This window comes from Bemisia tabaci, chromosome 2, assembly GCF_918797505.1.
Source record: "Bemisia tabaci chromosome 2, PGI_BMITA_v3".
NCBI lineage: Eukaryota > Metazoa > Arthropoda > Insecta > Hemiptera > Aleyrodidae > Bemisia > Bemisia tabaci.
The window spans coordinates 12,952,143-12,971,796 of NC_092794.1; the positions used below are offsets into that span (position 1 = coordinate 12,952,143).

Genomic DNA, 19,654 nt, shown 5'->3' on the forward strand with positions numbered 1-19,654 from the left:
GATGTTATTTTCCACCCTCCTAACTCATTTTTAACTTAAAATTTGCATTTAGCTCTACTTTCAATAATTATATGTGCTTATAAGAGCACCCTTGATCTGAAAATTGAGAGCATGATTTGGCCGAAACGTTTTTGATTAGGTAGTTTAGAATAGGATTAGAAGATGATTTTAATACCAGAATGGTTCCTAATTCTTCTCATTTAGGAGGGATGCCACAAAAATTTAGCTTCCTCTTTAATTCGGAGACTTTAAAAGTAAACACTCAGCTACAAAGCTCATTATAATTTATTGTACAAATGTCTTGAAAAAACTACATGAGAATCCAGCGAATACATTGAATACAGTTAAATACTCAGCTGCATGCTGATTCCTTGATTTATAAAAAGCTCAATCCAACTTCTGACTGACATTCCGACTAAGAACTCAACAAATACTTTCTATCAGTCAAGCAAAGTATGACTGATTTACACTTGATAGTCAAGAGGTAACTTAGATCATGCTCAACGGGTGACAAACTCGATTTTTCTTAACACTACCTGCAAATTAAAACATAAATGCTGTTGAATAAAGCCATTATTTCAACAATATTTTAACCTGACATCAAAGTGTAAGAATTGAAACAAATAAATGAACAATATAGCAAGCGCTGGTGTTGAAAAAAAGGAGGGATTGAACTGGGATCTCTTAACTCTTTGTTGATCGCACCTGTTATAGTGATACTGATGGTTCCTATATTTGCTTTTAGCTACACTGCCCAATGCAAAAGCTAGAGAAGCAGGCCCAAAACTGGGATGATTGAAAACAATCCTCAAGAAGTTATGGATAACTTCTCAGTGATGAATACCAATCCTCACTCGAGATAAAATCCTGGTGATATTGAGTCCCAGCACACGACACTCACCCTGATCAAAAATCTCATGAAGTCCTTAAAAATTTAAAACTGTCATAATAGACTAACTAAAGTCGTGACCATAACTACAGGATCCTATTAAGCTCTGTGTTGATGACTGGAAATTGAGCATTTGATATTACCTAACTTAAAAAATGAAATTAGTAAGAGCTTGTCTATAAAATGGAAAGAAAGAAAAAAACTCACCAACTCTCTGGGAGAGCAGAGAACAGCTGAAAGCATTTTATCTTTGGAAAGGATAGTAATGCAAACCAGTATTGGGTAGCCATGCACTTTTTGGTTTCCAATTTTTCACTTTAAGAGACGCTGCAATCATATCTTGAACTTCTTTCCTACAACAGAGAGAATCCATGGAGAAGTTAAAACACTGAAGTAAACTAGTGAAAGAAACTTCCTACTTTTTTATACAAAAATTGTATAATTGATTGAATCTTTTGAGCCATCATTAGGGACGGACGCCAGAACTCTTAGGTTTTTAGAAAGCCTTTGTTGCATAACTTGATTCATTGGGAAAGTACTTTTCTCAGCAGATCCTGGTATGACATGAGGAAATATTTGTGATTGCCCAAAAGAAAAGAGATCTTAGCCCAAACTTAGCAACTCAAACTTTAACCGCGTTAAGCAGAAAGGAATTAAGCCACATCAGCTATTGCTGAATTTAATTGGGCCATTTAGTTTCTTACATGAAAACGGCTGTGCGGATTTTGGCGCAAATTTCGGTGAATTTTCTGCATAGTACGAGGCAAATTCTTGTAAATTTTCAAAGGAATCAGCACAAACATTCTCATGAAAAAAATTAAATTCCCCAGTTAAATTTGGCGATAGCTGATGTGGCTTGGTTCCTTTCTGCTGAACGCAGTCCAATTGAGCTGTCAATACCAGGGCATGGAAGAGTATTCTACAATTATAATACAAATTACCACTCAAAAATGCCGAGGCAAATGGGAGTAACGGTAGTTTAAAATTTGTGGTACAAAAAAATTGATATGATAAAAAGTAGTTTAAAATTCTAATCTGTGGAATGATGATTAAAATTGATATACAAAGCGATAGATGAAGCAGACAAAAAAAAACTGAGCGATCCTATCAGTTGAAACAAGTGGTTGTTATAGACTAAGGGGGGAAATGATGGACCAGGGTCTCCCGTGAATTTTCATTAGTTAGCCACCATTTTCCATCGTAGTCTATGATAACCATCCATTTTAACCGATGGGATCAATCCATTTACCATTTGTTCTCTTTGTCCATCAATGTTAAGAATTAGCTGTTCAATGCTTAAGAAATCCAAATTATAATGTAACTTTACACTCTCCATGGACATAATCATGAACATAACTGCTAGCAATCTAATCTTCGGGATACAGGAGAGCATTTTTGTCTAACTTTCCAAATAGTAAAGCAAAGGTAAGTTTTCTTGTTTCAAAGTATCAGGTCAAATGGTGATAAAAAATTTAAAAGAAAATCATTGCCAGGAACAAATTCAAAATTGATTTTGTAGACAAATCTTGAGCAGAAAAAGCAAAAAACCATGAAAAAGGCATGTTAGCCAACATTTCAATTGCTGCGTCGATCATCTGGGAGGGGGGTAAGAGAGTCGGCTCTGGCAAATCATTTATTAAGAATGTAAGTAATATGACTATTGAATTCCTAAAATATCCAGAAGAAAGCATTAAAGACATTTTGAAGAGAAATATTTATCTCTGAATGATCATTTGCAACAACGAGGATATCTTATGATAAAAATGCATTGCAAGAAGATTGCACTTTTTAGAATGACAAATAAAAGGTATTTTAAGAATATATACCGGTATGCAGGAGGTTTCAGCTCATCATCCAAAGTGCAAGAATGAGACTCTTCCGCAGGATCTTTAACCTTAAAAATGTTCGACCTTATAATATCAACGTCTCTTTCGTAAATTCTCTTTAATGGAAGTAAATGGTGCGGAGCTACTTCAAATTCAACAACAAAGTAACTGAAAAAGAAGGTTGGGATGCATTAAATAGGTATTAGAAATTTTTTTCTTTTAAATGGAGATTGCACTTTTAAAAATTGATAGTACAAAAATTACATTTCATACGATAACACAAATGAAAGAAAACCAACATTAATCAAATATTCGGTTGCACATTAGGTAAAAATTTGTTAGGAAAAATAAAATGAAAAGCATGATTCTTCTTCTACAATTTGTGTCTACTGGACACCCTGGCAATGCAGTTAGAAATATTTTTTTTATTTTTGCATCTTAGTAGGTATCTAAAAAGATAAACAAAATCCACATATCTTAGACCAGTGCTTTGCAAAACTACAATTTGCAGATCGAAGTCGTTACATATAAATTCTTTGTTCACAATTCTTTCAATGCCTTCATTCTTCAAGGAATGTCTAGTTTCAAAAACTTCCCAACTCACAAAAGAATGAAAATTCCGTTTTATTGCAAAAAATTTGTTTTTTTGGCCATGGGTATCTCTTATTCTTTCCTTTTATGACATTACAAAAGTTACATTTCATACCTACATTGCAAAGATAGGCATGAATTCTTGCTTGTTTTGAAAGAACTCAATCTATGCGGTAGGTATTCATATTGGACTGATGAAGGCCTGAAAAGTTCCATACTTCTGGCTACACAGACTCTTTTTCTGTTTGAGATAACATGTGCTGGTTTTTGGCTGAATTCAATTTTGCTATGTCTCTGGGAATCCCCCCCCCCCTCCTTGACTTGAGCACTTTTCAAAACAAGTTATTCAAATGCTTTTAATCCAAATCCAGCACCTCATCCCTGAGGTACAACTAACTAACTTCAGTCACTCCTTCACAAAGGACAGATTATAAGAATGCGGAGTATGAAGAATCCAACTATTATCTTATCTCCTCCTACTAATTTGTATCAAAATTTACTTTGGAGAGGAAAACCTTCTCGAAGAACAACAACACACTGAATTAATTTTTCATTTTTAGCCAATATATAATTTTCTTAATTTATAGAATTTGCTAAAAATGTAAAAAATTAGAGTACCTAACCAAATTTAGGACTCAAGGATTGAAAAGTTTTTTTTTCCTGCCATAAGTTCTCGTTTGCCTGTGGCAAATATCAAAAACCTTTTACCTCGATTCGTTATTATGCACATATCTTGTCACATTGAGAGAGGAGATTATCTTGATATAGGAGATTTTCTTTACCCTGTTAAAAATAATACTGCAAAAATTTGGAATGTCAACATTTATATTTTTCCTTTTTATTTGCTTTCATCATCAGAAGAAATTTTATTCAGTGATTTGAAAAGGTATTCTGCCACAGTGGGCAATCTGGTTATGTAAAATTTATGAGGCAACTTTTCAAACTTACTTTGCTTCCCTGTGAGGACCGTATTCAGCAGACATTTTGTATGGTGTTGGTTGTTGACCAATATTTTGGATTTTGCGGATGAAACCACCAGTGTTGAAAATCTGTGATGATACACGTTTTAAACTTGAAACGATTTCTTCCTGAACAGAATAAAATTATTGATTAATATTATTACAAGTGCAATGTTCAATTGTTATGCTTTCCCCAAGAGTGTACATTTAATTGAATTTCGACAAACTTTTAACCAGAGTGTGAGTCACAACACAAGTTCACTGAACACTTGAATCCCTTTTCAAGAATTTGAGACCACCAACTCACACTGGATTGACGGAAAACAGAAAGAAAAAAGGCGAAAGAAAGAGGGGGGAAAAGAGGGAGAGAGAAACAAGGAGAAAAAGAGGGAGAGAGAAAAAAGGAGAAAAATAGTAGAGAAAGAAAAAATATTTACTTGACGGAGAAAGAATATGAATAATAATAAAAAAATAAAAAAAAGAGGAGGAAAGAAATAGACGGTACCTAAGAAATTCATTTTATCCTGTTGCCATGTTATTCCACCTATTTCAAGTGAACTTTTTTTTCTTCTTTTATTTGGCCATTGATAACACCGCAGCGCTGAACGCGCAGAAACAAGATCTCACCGAAACCGACTCCATCTAGAGAGTAGACTCTTGTCAAATTTCAAAGAATACCAGATCTTACAAGTGAGGGTCTCTAGTTCTAGTCTGCCTATATTTGATAATTCATTGACAGTCTCGGAAGTAGGTTACATCTGGTGAGTAAATACGATCCATCCTTCCTGTTACTCTTGGCTCGACACGATTTAAATAAGACTTAGGATTAAATATCTCAAAGAATCTAAACTTGAAACTTTCCTCAGGTCACACCATTTCAGTTGCGTACAGCAAATTGGAGAGTAGAATGTATGGTGACTTAGGATATGCTGAGAAGAGAACCACACAGAAAAGTTTCACGTAGGCATTATCATTGCGCAACTAATGATGCAAGTTGCAAAATGCAGATTCAACAGGCAAACTTGAAGTTAATCCAGCCCTTCATTCTTATTGATACCTCACAAATTCTGGTTGAATTCCTAATTAAAAAGTGTGCGTAAATACAGCCTTGACACGAAGCAAATCCTGCAGGTTAGGCTACGGACAAGTGGCGTTTGGAAGAGGAATAAACACTTCAATCACATTTGGACTTCATTTTTATGCAAATTATAAAATACAATATGCTTCTTAATCCTATGTTCCTATCAGGCCTGTTATCAGTTGAATGCGTTTGTTGAAACAGCTTTTATACAAAAGCTCAATGTGCATATCTTGATTCAGAGTAAGAATACAACATCAACCCATAATGAAACGCTCGCATAAACACAGCTACTATCAGGTGATTTTCAATACCGCTCTGCGGAGTTTGAACGATAGGAGGCTTGACTGTAGGTCTACAGGAAGCTCAAGATGGGTACATGTAAGTATTAAATACACTAGAATTTATTGATTATAAAAATGAACTTACCCGCGGCATTACACGCAGCAATAGAGCTAGTTCATAAGAAGGCATTTTCTCGTTCGATAAAGTAAAATGTTAATGGTACAGCACTTCAGCAGGGGACAAACCGGAGAACTAGGTTGATGAACCAAAAAAGAATACAACTCTCATGAATTTGATGGTTGGCGACTGAGAGAAAAGGAGGGTTGAGTCTTAAATTCTACATTATACCTTCCTCTATCCGTTTGAGAATGAATAATTCAGACAGTAGAAATAACTTGTTCACGGGGTTTGATTTTTGATAAGAAGCGAGGAGCAGCAAAATCAAAATAAACATGGACATGGAGAACATGGCCGGTAGAGTTGCCATTTTATGCTTTTTAAAATTGCACTTACCAAGTCTTGAATTTTCATGTTATTTGTTTTTATCTCGTAACTCCTCTTGAAATTTAGCACTGATTACGCTAATAATTATTTTATGATCATAAAATGGCAACTGAATAAGCTACACGTTTTACTTCCTCATAATTGGCATGACATACTTATTTTAGGGAGCCCGATGGGAAAATGAGGTAAATCCCACTGTCAAAGACAGGTTGGCAGCGCTGAATCGTCAACAAGTCGAAACTTCTACTCCCATTGGTTCCCGCCAATTTGGCGGCGCGCTCGGCAAAATATACAAATTGACGCGGCAATTTTCAAATTAGCGGGGACCACTCTAATTGAGCGCACACTGAGAATCGGTACCGTGCGAGGTTCCTTCTCGGTTTTTAAGTTTCACATGAAATCAGGGGATCGCTAGGTTAATCAGGGGATTGAAGAATCCGAATTTCAAGGCTCCGATCCTCCCCCCCTCCAGCTAGGGAGGTAAAAATTAGAGTAGGTACCTTTATACAGGGTGTTCGAAAAGTCCCCTCCCCCCCTCTAACTTTTGACCTAATTGAGGTAGAGATTTGAAACTTGGAGGGTGTTCCTAGATCAAAGGGAGCTATTTTCTGACCCCCCCCCCCAAAAAAAAATTTTTGGGGGCCCCCCCTGAAGGGGCTATCATTTAAAATTCGTGTTTTCAGGTTTTCGGGAGGGTGATTCAGATTTCCGGATTTTCAGGTTCAGAATCGATTGGTATCTTACTTCAGTACAAAATCAGGAAGAGTCTCTCAATGATTTTTCATCTTGATTATGAGAATTCAAAATCCTGCGGGAAACCCCGAATTTTAGATGCAGCCCTCACCTATCCCTTCAACTTCCCAAAGGGTCGTCGGGGGAGATTCGAGACCATGCAATTCGGATTCCTTGGCCTCGTTGACCTTAAATACAATGGCGAGGTGTGAATGATCGATTATCGATATTTTCCCATTCGAGGCTGTGGTAAGGAATCGATTATTAAGGTTGTCGCTGCGAACACCCTGTTCATCAATCCTATTCCATAGGTTTCGATGGCGGATCGATTCATCGATAGATCGCAAAGCACTCCATGCCACTGCTTGGACACCACTTTTTTCTGGTAAATTTACGTCAACTTTTGGAAGGGACGCCGCCACCCTCTTAGGGGCTTACTTTTGGGTGTTGAATGAGTCAATTCATACTGTTGGGAGTCAATTAAGGGTTTTATATGATGAGCTCGTTAATTTGGATGCAATCAATTTGCGATTCGAAAAGGAGCCCTGACTTTTATTATTGACCCCCCCCCCCCCCTGTTTACTTCCTAAGGAGGGCTAAGGAGGCTCCTGGACCATTAAATTCGGATTTCCTAGGATCGATTTTCCCATCATCTAACCCCGAAGCCCCTGACTTCGTGCTACCTGCATTAGCCAAAAGGAAAGCCTAGTACGGATGCTCTTAAACACTCTGTATGTGATAAATCTCTGTTTTTAATTTGTTTTTTGAGTTGTAAAAAATTGTTCTGTTCCGAAGAATCTACGGTATTGTAATTTATCTGTGTGTGAATACACCTGAAAATTGCTCTCTAATCGGGAGCTGGAATAGAATAACTATGAAGCGAGCGTCAGGAAATTTTACAATACTTGTATTTTTGCAAGAGCATTTATGTAAAATTATTTCAACTTCTAAACTATTATATGACTTGTTGATGAGGGAGTTTATTTACAAGCCGAGGTAGTATACAGAAAACGTCCGGTAGTTTACACCGCACCGTTCGGCATTGTTGGTAGCGCCGGAATTTTGAATACAACTATTCGTGCTCAGTTGATGACCGTGTTGCATAATCATGGACATGCAGGCGCTATATATTTCCGTTCACGTAAGAGAACACTAAATGCGACGGCGCCGAGGGCGAATTTTTGTAATCGAATAGGAACTGTTCACAAAATGAACCCTTCCTTTGATCGGGAACGATACAAAATTTACTCGAATAATCTTAACAACAATTAACAACAACAACAGTGACCGGAACTTCACAATTTTATCATGAAAACAATCTGAGCTTGGAACGAATTGCATTGCGCTGAGGGCAGAGGAGAGACAGAAGAAATAAAGTAAAGCACATTGAAAAAGAGATTGACATAATTTATTGAATTTTCATCTCTCCATCACCATGAGTTAACTGATATCTTTATGCTTATATACGCGTAACACGATTTTGTGGCCCTAAAGCTGTCAGTAGAAAAATAATACCAAAATCAACGTGATGTGTCAAACATGTCACATTTCTGTTTCTGAAATACTTAATGTAACTAAATCAGCTCCGCTGTCTGACTCAGTGAGAATAATGAAGTTAAGTAAATTTATAATATTTGAATTTACTATTATATTTATATTAAAAGGAAAACTTAACAATTATTATTGAATCAATAACAAAAATGGAAAGTACAATAAGAAAATGTACTTGCTAAATGAATACATTTAAAACAATCATTAGAATTCAATATTCTACAACATAAATATTTACATTGTCTTTATATATGTATATATTTACAAGTACCTGCCTATGGCTTTACTACGTAAAGTCGATTTTTCTTTCAATGAAACTTCTGACGGTATTAACATTTTTGGTTTCAAAGTCATGCCATCTTAGTAGCGGTTGAGATATAAATCTATTTTTAATCACGTTGAAAAAAGAAAAAAAAATCCTCAAGATTCATACCCGATTGTTAGAAAATACCTTTTTAAAACTCCATGAGTTCTCCTTTTAAATCACGAAAGTTACTCCAAACCTACCTCAGATTTATCGAGAAGAGGATTTTTACCATGCGAGCATTTTTCTTGGGAAACGGCAAAAAATCAACAATTTTTCAAACATTTTCAGAGTTAGACTAATATTTTACATTATTTTTGACACACTCAGACAATTTTTTACAGAGTATCACTATTATACCTGTTTGCTCGAGGTCTCAACATTGAGGGTGATATAACCAGAAATAATTCTGACCAAAACCAGCCAAAATTTCAAGGTATTCATTTCGCAAGGAATCACACGCTGACTTTGCCTGCTAAGTATGGGAATCGTCGGTTACTCAAAAGCTGAAATTTCGTAATTTTGAGACTTTCTCATCCAAATTTGTATCAAATTTATTCGAATAGTTCAGACAAACTGATGATTACTGAGCCTCGATCCTCATTGGTGCCCTGAATTTTACGCGTGACGCGAAAAATTCAGGGCATCACTCAACAACGGACCGATGACTGCCACATTTAGCTCCGCGTATGCAGCGAGTGTTTCCGGAATAACGCTTGCTTGCTTTTATCGTGTACTTTTTTCTCTCTCTTTTATTTCTGAAAAATGAAAATATTTTTGCTCTGGAGGGAGGGGCAAGCTGACAGAAACAAACTAAAAAGCACTCGGTTTGGCACGAATTTTAAAGACTCTTAAATAATCGAAAACAAGCAAGTGTCAAAAGAACCGGCTCAGACAGGTGTATCTTAGGTTAAAAATTTGGCTTTTTAGAAACCTGGTGGAAGAAGGCAGTCCTAGGTGAGGTTACTATAGCCTGTAGATTGTATCAGTGGCGTTACGGGGAGGTCACGTGGGAACTCGTGACCTCACGTGACGCCTTTTCGAAAAGTCTACTTTGATCGTCAGATACGAGCTCATGAGGAAAAATTTCACAAGAAAAATTTCGACAGTCTTGCCACACATGTTCGTTTCATACCGTTCAGAGCGGCCTCGTGTATTCAAAAGAACTAAAAATTACTTAATTGAAAAAAATTTAGAATCTCAATTTTTAAATAATTTGAAATCAAACATTATAATACAAAAAATAAAAACAGTAGTCGTCCAGTAAATGGATACCAATAGATATGTAAGATTTTACTTTCGTCTAAAAATTCAGCTCCTCATAGAGAAAAAAGTATCCACCAAATATCAGCGAGATCATGTTTAAACTCTGTACTGCGTCTCAGACACACTGTAATTTATAAATGCAATTTTCTACAAGACAGGGGACAATATTCAGTATCTAAAGTGTCGCTCTGTGAAAACTTCTTGCTCTTACTCTGGGCTCGTCCTATGTGTTGAAAAAGCCAAATTCTTAACAGTGAAACTGTTTAAATCATTGAAAGTTAGGTTCGGTTGAAAAAGGGGAATCTTATACCTCTTCAAGGTCGTAATTTGATTATAAAGCGTCGGCGCTGGTGATGTAGCGAGTCATTGATAATGAAAATGCATAAATGAACGTAAATGAACGTAAATGAATGTAAATGAATGAAAAAATAGATAATTAAGTAAAAAAAAATGTACATTAAACAATGAAATAAATACTGAAAGGAACAACGAAAAACCTGCCGAATCAAAATACTTTTAACACTGCTCTGCTCAACCATAAATTTTAAATAGGCACAGCATTCAACCAATGAGATCCGTGTCTATTAAAAAAGGCTGGCTTATTTTTTTTACTTTCGATCATCAGTTATAATTTTTAAAAGGTTCCACCGTACCATTTTTTTTTCTACCTTTCTTTTCAGTCAAATAACTAAAAAGCATTACTTTTTGACCTGAGCTCCCTTTCCATGTTATTGTGTTCGCTCAAATCAATAGTCATACAAAATTTACCTGGGTGATGAAATGATGACGAAAATGAAAGATATAAACAGATATTAGAGCTTACATAATATTCTCAAAACAAAAATTCCAATTAATTGCTTCATAATTGTGGGCTAGATAAAAATGGTAATGAGATTAAAATTTTATTTCTCTCACATCAAGCAAAGGAATTTGAATCAAAGTAAGTAAGTAGCTACGTTTTATAATCGGAGACGCTGGCTCTCCTAGATTTCAGACTGTACAGATATACGTAATACTTACTAAAGTTAATCGGTATAATTGTTCTAAATCGATTTCACAACCATAGTATTTACTTTGTAAAAAAATAGACATAAAAATGAAAAAGTAAACAGTATTCGATAAACTTAAAGTTACCAACTTACATTCAATGAGTGTCTAAAGCAATAAATTCTTTTTGATGATGCAATTTTTCTCTTACAATTTTCGTTGGCTTATAAATTCACGCCATTCTGCTTGCTTGAACGAACTACCTACCTATTAACATACGGTGAAAATGTTTCACACTCCTATTTTCTGCCTATTTTTTTTATATAATGACTGTTGAACAGCGCTAAACCTTTTCCCGACCCCCCCCCCCTTCCTTCCCTTTATCATCGTTTCCTCTCTGCTGATTGGCGAATGATTCTTCCCTCCAAAAATGTTAAGGACTAATAGCCACATATCGATGGCTAAAGTCGGAACACTCGCACCTTCATCACAACGTTTCAAAATCCCCAGTCATGTTTTACATTTTTAAAAGGAAACCACGTAAAATATCTTTTTGAAATTTTTTGTGAAAACGTTTGAATGAGTGAACAAAAGTATCGAAGAGTTTCAATGATAAATATTAGTCGGACTCCTTTTAAAAAATAAAATACGATTGGAGACTTGCAACGCCGCAATCAGAGATATGTTTTTTTTTCCTTTGTTAATTTAGTCCTCAATATTATTTAGTGCAGTTGGCTTCACGTTTATTTGTAAGGATTTGTTGGCTAGGTGTACTTGGTAATAAAAAAAAGTGAAATCGTGGGATAAAAGTGTCGTGGCAGTGCTATTTGGGTCAAGATTGCCCGATTATATAATGTAATATGCATATCTTACATTAAATCAATGGGGAAAATTGCTGCTTCTCAGTAAAATCTGGCAAGCATGGTCCATAAAAATGAAGACAGAGCCTGAGAGAATGTGAAGTTGTGTGCGATTCGAGAACCTCGAAAAATATTTTTTTAGCCTTTTCATGGCTAATCCTACTAAATAAATGGCAAACAATTCTTAGACCTGTAGTCAAAATCTCCGCTTTCAGTTAGTTTTAAGTCCACTGGGCATACCACTCGCCGGACAATATTATTAGATTTTTAAGTATTAGGTATTTAGAGCTTCATTTGGTCTTTTGAGGTTACAGGGAAGCTCTCGTAGCCCTCTCTTACATGAATTACATGAAAGTAATGGAGGATACCTCTTACTTTGTTCGTTGTACTATTATTCCTGCCTTTTTCAGAGTAAGGTACCGGACCCATTAACCTCAAGTTCCAATACTTTCTGACTGTTTTATCCCCCCTCCCCCTCATGCAATTAGCCAACACTGTTTGACTAATAGTCTCAGTGGCATTTTTGGATTTTGATAAGGAATAAAAGGGAAAAATAGCAAAGGCTATATGCCAACTCTATAGGTTAGTCACTCCATAGACTTACCCTCTCGTCTTTGGAGTGGGTCGTGGAATAACGATGACCCAGCAGTGGCGTGGCGTGCTTTGCGATATATCGATTGATCTGCTATTATTAAATCTATAGAAAAGGATCATAGAAAAGTTCGCAACGAACACCTTCATAATCGATTCTTTACTACAGCTTCAAGTGGAGAAATATCGATAATCGATCCTCCACGCCACGCCACTGTGACCCAGAATATGACCTCAAGAGGATTTAAGCGCGTTACAATGATTTTCCTATACAATTTTTTGCTCTTTTCCTTTATTTGATTCTCGGGAGAAAAAAGGGGCTGTTGATTGCTTGACTTTTTCAAGCAGGCTAAAGGAGGATTTGGACACATATAATCAAGCCTCGAAACTGCCTATCTTACTGTCTTCATACACTTAGGTACGCATATTATCCCAGTTTCATTTAAGTTTTAAAAACTATACAAGTTAAAAACCAAATTCTCACCCATGGACCTTGATAAGCCTTTTACTCTTTTTCATTATTTGTAGAGGAATTTCGAACATGGATTTTGACCTTAAAGATCCCGATACGTATTTGTGGTCTTTTTTTTTTTTTTTTTTTTTTTTTTAGTTTCTTTATGAATAACAAAATGTTGCCACTAATACGCAGTTACATTTAAATGAATAGAAATAAGAATAGAATATTGGATACTGTGATAATATCAAATACCACATGTCCTGTATTTTATTTGTACTGCTTTAAGAAGAAAACTGAATTTTCACTAAAAATGACTCATTGAGCACATAAGTACTATCCTTCCTTGAGTACCTATTCGTTTCACCACGCAATACAACCTGTATTACTTTTACTGTTTACTTTTTGAGCTTCGGTCCATGAAACTAGAGCTACAGCTCTTGAAAGTTTATACCATCAGACTAAAATCAAAACCTGCGGTTCAAAAACATCTGAATGTCATTATGATGACAAAATTGAGCAAATTCGTATAGAAAAATAAAATTGTTCCACCGTTGGTATTGGTTTGGCGAGAATTAGTCGAGTGTATTACGCTAAGTGTACAAGAAATATCAAGAGGATAAGAGCCCAAAAATTGACATTAATGTTTCAGCAGACGTGGAAGAAGAAATTTAAGGCCGCGTCGCAAATCTAAAATCATTCGTACGTACTTTTTTCCTAAAAGTTCCCTCTTGCTTCACCATCCATTCGATGGGCACCCAAGTGACATCTCATCGCGTAAAAGCTACAAATTGCTGAGAGGAATACTTATGCATTCGCGAATGAAACCTAAACAATTCACTAAATCTTACATGATTAATGAAATAGTGCGCTAGATATACATTTGTATCTTGCTTCCAACTTTCAAAATTCCTACACATAACACTTAGTTTCTCAGCGAGAAAAATGAATCAACACTACTTAAAAATTTTCTAAGTATAACCTCGCAATGAAATTTTTAAAAAAGACAGATTTTAAGCTAAAATGTTGATATTTTTACTTCCCCTCCAAACGACAAGGTATGTGCAGAAGCTTTGAAACGATGCATTTTAGATGTACGTAATTTTAGAGTTTCACCATCAAATGTATGGACTTGACTAGAATCGGCATAACTACATCAAACTTTGTCTAATTGTTCCCTCGTGCTTGACTTTCTTAAAAGCAAACTAACCAACATTATGACTTGAAATGTGAGTAAATTCCACTTAAGTAATAGAAAATTCACACAAAGTTTCAAGACGATGGATGTATCATTTCGCTTTCTGTAATAGAAAAACAAATTGACAGGAAATTAGGCATCGCGAAATGCAGTTAGGCTGTTTCTGGTAAAAATCGTGAAAACAATCCTCGCGGTCATTTTTGTCAATATGCTATTCGTGTTGAATATTCTTCAAACTGCTGTTCCAGTTAGAATCGATTTAAATTTTTGGATTCTGGTCCCCTATTTCTAAAAAATAATAATATTAATAAATAATAATAATAAAAAAGTGACGTTTTCCCGTGGTATATGTACAAGTAGGTACTGAAAAATATATTCAGAAATACATTGGTGACCTTTTACATGCGACTGATTCAGCCGCTGGAGGCTAGAGGTAGTCCTCGGTTGGAAAAGTCAAAGTCGCTGAATCTGGATTCAGATCGCAACAATCATTTGAACATAAAAGATAACAAGTGTCGGAGGCAGTGATAATATAATAAAGTATTGAGAGGCTATGTACACATTCGAGGGAGTTTAGCACCAAATATCATCCGTCAGGAATAGAAATACATTGATAAATTCCCACGATTCTATTGAATATTTTCCGTTGATCACTCTTCAGAGGGACGCGCCCCTCGAAATTTCTATTACATAATTATAATAGAAATTATAACTATTATATAATTCTATAATTATATTCGCCGTTACTTCAGCACGAATATGAAGCATGAATTGCAGATAGTCAGTTGAAAAGTATATAGATACCTGAAGTGCTTTATTAGCTGACCATATGGGTTTTTTTTTTCTTATGATAACATTTTTGTAAGTACCTACTGGAAACAAAGCGACTGTGAAACTACCAAACCTTGGATCTTGATTGCGGTGTTTCGGAATTTTCGCCTGTATTTTATTTCTTCAACTTTTCACTACAAAATTTTCAGAGAATGTTGCTGATAAAAAAAAAAAAAAAAGGAAAGATGGTGATCAGGTGTTTCAAAGAAAAGTAAAATATGACAGCAGCAGCAGCAGCATTGCAGCTTCATAAACCTAGACACAAGGTTTGGTACTTTCATTATCGATAGGTTGTTTCTATTATCGACTTCATTTGCATTCCTCTATGGATGGTAGCACAAAACTCGTGAAAGCCCAAGGTATAGTAGCAATTTGATGACCAAGTCGAAAAGTGTGTCACCTCCGATCGCGACATTGCAAATATCCACACATATTTTGTTTACTTTGTTCTTGTTACAGTTTTTCTTGAAATTTTCTTTAAATATTTTTCACTCATTCAAAAATATTCACAAAAAAATTTCAGAACAGACAATGGGTAGTTTTCTTTTGAGAATCAATGTATAGAGTAATCGAGGACTTTTAAAAGTTGCAATGGTGATACACATTTTCCGACTTAAGTCATCGAGTTACTTCATCATGTAGGCTTTTTATTTGGTGCTTTTTGTCTGAAATCGCCAGACAAATACAAAAGGACTGAAAAATTCATTTTTTAAAAGGTCGATAAGGTGGCTTAAAAAATCAGTACAAAATTATTGATATTAGTATAGTTAGAATGGTAAAATCTCACAAGCTTTACTTCACCCACATGGGTAAATTTCAATCCAAAGCCGCCTGACCACAGCTCCATCAAAATTAAGTAAGCACTTGTTCTGAGTCTTGACACGAAGATCGACCGAATAAACTATTTCATAGAAATATTCTCAATTTAAATCAAGTGCTATTGTGATTTCCTCGTTCGACTAAGCTCAGTAAGTTCTCTGCGTTACTTCCGAAGAGCATCCTTGTATTTTCCTTACCCTGAGCATGACCGGTATAGGAGATTAAAGGAAGTTATATCAATGGCTAAAGTTTAAAACTACGCATCTCCAATTGGGACATTCCAAATTCGCCCATGAAAAGATGGCTGACCTATGCAGATAAAGGCCCGCAATCGAAACCATTGTCGACATGAGGCAGCTATGGGGGCAAACGGTGTCAGCAATGGCTGTACTTCCGACACTGGCAGTGAAAGGTTCTTGGGTTGGAACCCAATGGGTTCCCGCGACGCAAAACCTGAGGAGCCAGATATTTCAATGAAACATGTTTCAATGACTCGGAACCGGGACCTGCGAAAATTGCACGAGCAGCGGGAACGGCAATTGGAACCACTGGAACCCGTGGCACATCATCAGAAACCAGATTCCAAGTAGCATCCATAGAAACCCTGTGTCAGCTGCTTCCACATGCCGGAAACCGATTTATAGTTTATGCTTATTGGAATTCAATGAATCGTGACCGTGCAAGGGGGATAAGAGGCAATAATTTCAGAAGATCGATTATAGTCAAGTTCGGTCGAAAATTTTGTTTCTGAATTTCGATGAAAAACTTTCTCTGGTATTCCGAATAATAATTTGTAGCCGATCAAGTTTACTTTTGCGTCAATGCAAGGCGTGAGATCGTAGTTTCATCCGACATTTTTATTTTAGGTTGCAAATACGGCTTCTTAAAATTTTAAGTAGTTTTCTTGGCGAACAATGTTTTTGAGGAACAAATTTGAAACGCTGACAACTCGATCTGGACAGGTTTGACATTCTAAGCGTTCTCCTGCCGTTGAAAAGGAAAAATACATTCCAAAATTTGTTTCATAGTATCTGAAGGGAACTGTGAAAAATTTCCTGAACTGCACGGATGCTCGTAATCTGAGGCGTTCCTCGACGACGAACAAGACGGGCGCGGGATGAATCAATAGGATTGACTGATTCGAATTAATTTTTTCGAAACAATCATTTTTTGGCACAAACAATGGGGAAATCGATTTTTCGGTGTCAATTAAGAACCGAACCGGTGAACGACTGAAATCGGCAAATAGTTACTTTAAACGCGGACGATTTCTGCCGCGTTCGGGTCCGACTTTCGAAAACGTCAACGGCGAAATGTTATATGATCATATTGTTGGAGATTTTTCAAAATTTCAGTCTGAGACATGATTTCGTATCAGTAAATAGATAGATTTTACTTACAAAGTGATTCCTCTAAAAAAATCCAAAAGATTTCTCACGATAATTGTGTAGACTTTTATCAAAAATCCAAAGACTTTCTTCGAAAATCATACGGATTTTCCTTAAAAATCAAAAATAGTGTTTTTCAAAAAATCGAATATTCCTCGTGAAGACGAATGATTTTTTTCCAGGTTCAAATCGATTTCTCTCGAGACGTCAAATGAATTCTTTTCGAAAATCCGACTGATCTACCACGAAACCAGTTGCGAGGCGTGAACGATCGTATCGATATTTCCCAATTTGAAATTGTGGTAAAGAATCGATTATTAAGATATTCACTGCGAACACCCTGTGTACCGATCCTTTCCCATAGGTTTAAACGGCAGACAGTGGATATATCGCCGAGCACGCCACACTAGAAAAAAAGTAGCTAAGATCTGGAGTCCAGACTATTAAAAATCATTGACAAGATAAAAGTACTCTTGATACAATCGGACTTTTTGCTTGAATCAGAAGGAAATCCGCCTAAATCAAGAGACTTGGCTCTTCGATTCAAGAAAAAATCGGTTAGAATCACGAGTATTTTTTCTCGTCAATGTTTTTAAGAGTCCAGACTCCAGATCCAGGCGACTTTTTTTCCAGTGCATGCCATTGCACTGGGGAAAAAAACACATTGGATCCAGAGTCCAGACTCTTAAAAACACCGACAAGATAAAATACTCTCGATTCAATCAGATTTAAGCTTAAATCAAGAACCAAGCCTCTTAATTTGAGCGGATTTCCTTTTGATCCAAGCTTAAATCCGATCGAATCAAGAGTCCATTTTCTTGTCAATGTTTTCAATAGTCTGAACTCTAGATCCAATGTGTTTTTTTTCTAGCGTGGCGTGCTCGGCGATATATCCACTGTCTGCCGTTTAAACCTATGGGAAAGGATCGATATTCAGGGTGTTCGCAACGAATACCTTAATAATCGATTCTTTACCACAGTTTCAAATGGGGAAATATCGATACGATCGTTCACGCCTCGCAACTGGTTTCGTGGTAGATCAGTCGGATTTTCGAAAAGAATTCAATTGACGTCTTGAGAGAAATCGATTTGAACCTGGAAAAAAATCATACGTCTTCACGAGGAATCTATTCGATTTTTTGAAAAACACTATTTTTGATTTTTAAGGAAAATCCGTATGATTTTCGAAGAGAGTCTTTGGCTTTTTGATGAAAGTCTACTCAATGATCGAGAGAAATCTTTTGGATTTTTTTTTTAGAGGAATCAATTCGTAAGTAAAATCGATCTATTTACTGATACAAAATCATGTCTCAGACTGAAATTTTGAAAAATCTCCAACAAATTGATCATTTTCGAGAAGAATTCATTTCTCCAGTGTGCTCGAAGCCCAGAGGGATCCTCACGTAAAACGAAAAGGGTTCTCGCAAGACATGGCGGGGTGGAATACGGGGATCCTTAGATCCTGTCTTCCTCGTTCTCCTCCTCCTCTTCCTCCTCGAGCTCCTCCTTGGCCTCCTCGGACTCCTCCCGGTAGCCGGGGTGCTCGGAGATGGCGTAGTAGTTGCCGTTGTAGATGACGCCGAGCTCGCGGAGGACCTCGCCGCGGATGGTGGCCTTGATGGTCCAGTTGTGGGTCTCCTCGGACTCGGACTCCCGGTCGAGGCGCTCCACGTCGACGATCTTGCTGTTGAGCCGCTCGAGGATGATGCCGATGTCTTTGATTGTCAGGTGCCGGCTCTGCTCCACCGAGAGCTGGTCGATGAGCAGCAGGAACTTCTCGCTCGTCCCGACCTCGTCCTCCATCACGGTCGTCTCCGTCTCCGACTCGGAGCTCTCGTGCTCGTGCGCTCCGCCGCCCCCGCCCCCGCCCCCGCCGCGGGCTCCGCACCCTTCAATGTCTGCAAAAAGAAAGAAAATGCGAAGATAAAAACCCGAGTACCTCGCTAAAACGAAAATCCCTGGTAAAACGCTCCTATGGGAACATAGAGTACAAAGAGTCGGAATGTGAATGGGAGAGCTGGCGCCATGTTCTGCTCGACGAGCACTGAGCCCGGTGTGCGGGTCACTTTTTCGATACATACTCGATCCAAAATGGCGGTGTGGGGTACGTAATAATTCCATGGTCGGGTCCCCGTTTATCGCAAACAATCGATTTATGTATCAAAAAAGTGATCCGGCGCCGCACAGGAGTCCCAATGGGATCCATGAAATTCTAATGGGAACCATCGCGAATTGCCAGTGAGGACCCGTTGGCCTGCACAGGTTCTAATTGGAATTTCTCTGCAGGTTCCCATGGGACCATTTTACCAGGGATATTCAAATCATTTGACAATTCAATCCGATTAGATCGCAATTTTTTACCAATAACTGACAATATTTCTACATCATTTGGACGTATGTGTGCTAAAAGGTACCAGCGGGCTGATTATAAAAATGCATAGACAAAACGACTGACAAAGAAGACAAAGGGAGTATGGAGCTATCCTATTGGTTGAAACGGGTGGCTCCTATAGACTAAGGAAGAAAGTGACGGACTAACTG

At 37.0% G+C, this 19,654-nt stretch overlaps 2 protein-coding genes across 2 annotated transcripts in view; both read right to left on the reverse strand.

Annotated features, from left to right (window-relative positions):
• Nucleotides 1–267: 267 nt before the first annotated feature.
• Nucleotides 268–6,095, reverse strand: LOC109033751 (mitochondrial ribosomal protein S6). Its single transcript, XM_019046511.2, has 5 exons — nucleotides 5,773–6,095; nucleotides 4,255–4,394; nucleotides 2,716–2,883; nucleotides 1,097–1,242; nucleotides 268–536 (listed from the first exon to the last, which is right to left on the reverse strand). Exons 1-4 carry the CDS (start codon nucleotides 5,815–5,817, stop codon nucleotides 1,134–1,136), a joined length of 462 nt encoding a protein of 153 aa, XP_018902056.2. The 5' UTR covers nucleotides 5,818–6,095; the 3' UTR covers nucleotides 268–536; nucleotides 1,097–1,133.
• Nucleotides 6,096–8,250: 2,155 nt separating this feature from the next.
• LOC109033707 (DNA fragmentation factor-related protein 2) overlaps nucleotides 8,251–19,654 on the reverse strand; it is a 34,298-nt gene continuing 22,894 nt past the window's right edge. The window contains exon 5 of the mRNA XM_072296715.1: nucleotides 8,251–19,011. Within this exon, the coding sequence (XP_072152816.1) occupies nucleotides 18,569–19,011 (443 nt within the window). The 3' untranslated portion in view covers nucleotides 8,251–18,568. The remainder of the gene's footprint in view (nucleotides 19,012–19,654) is intronic.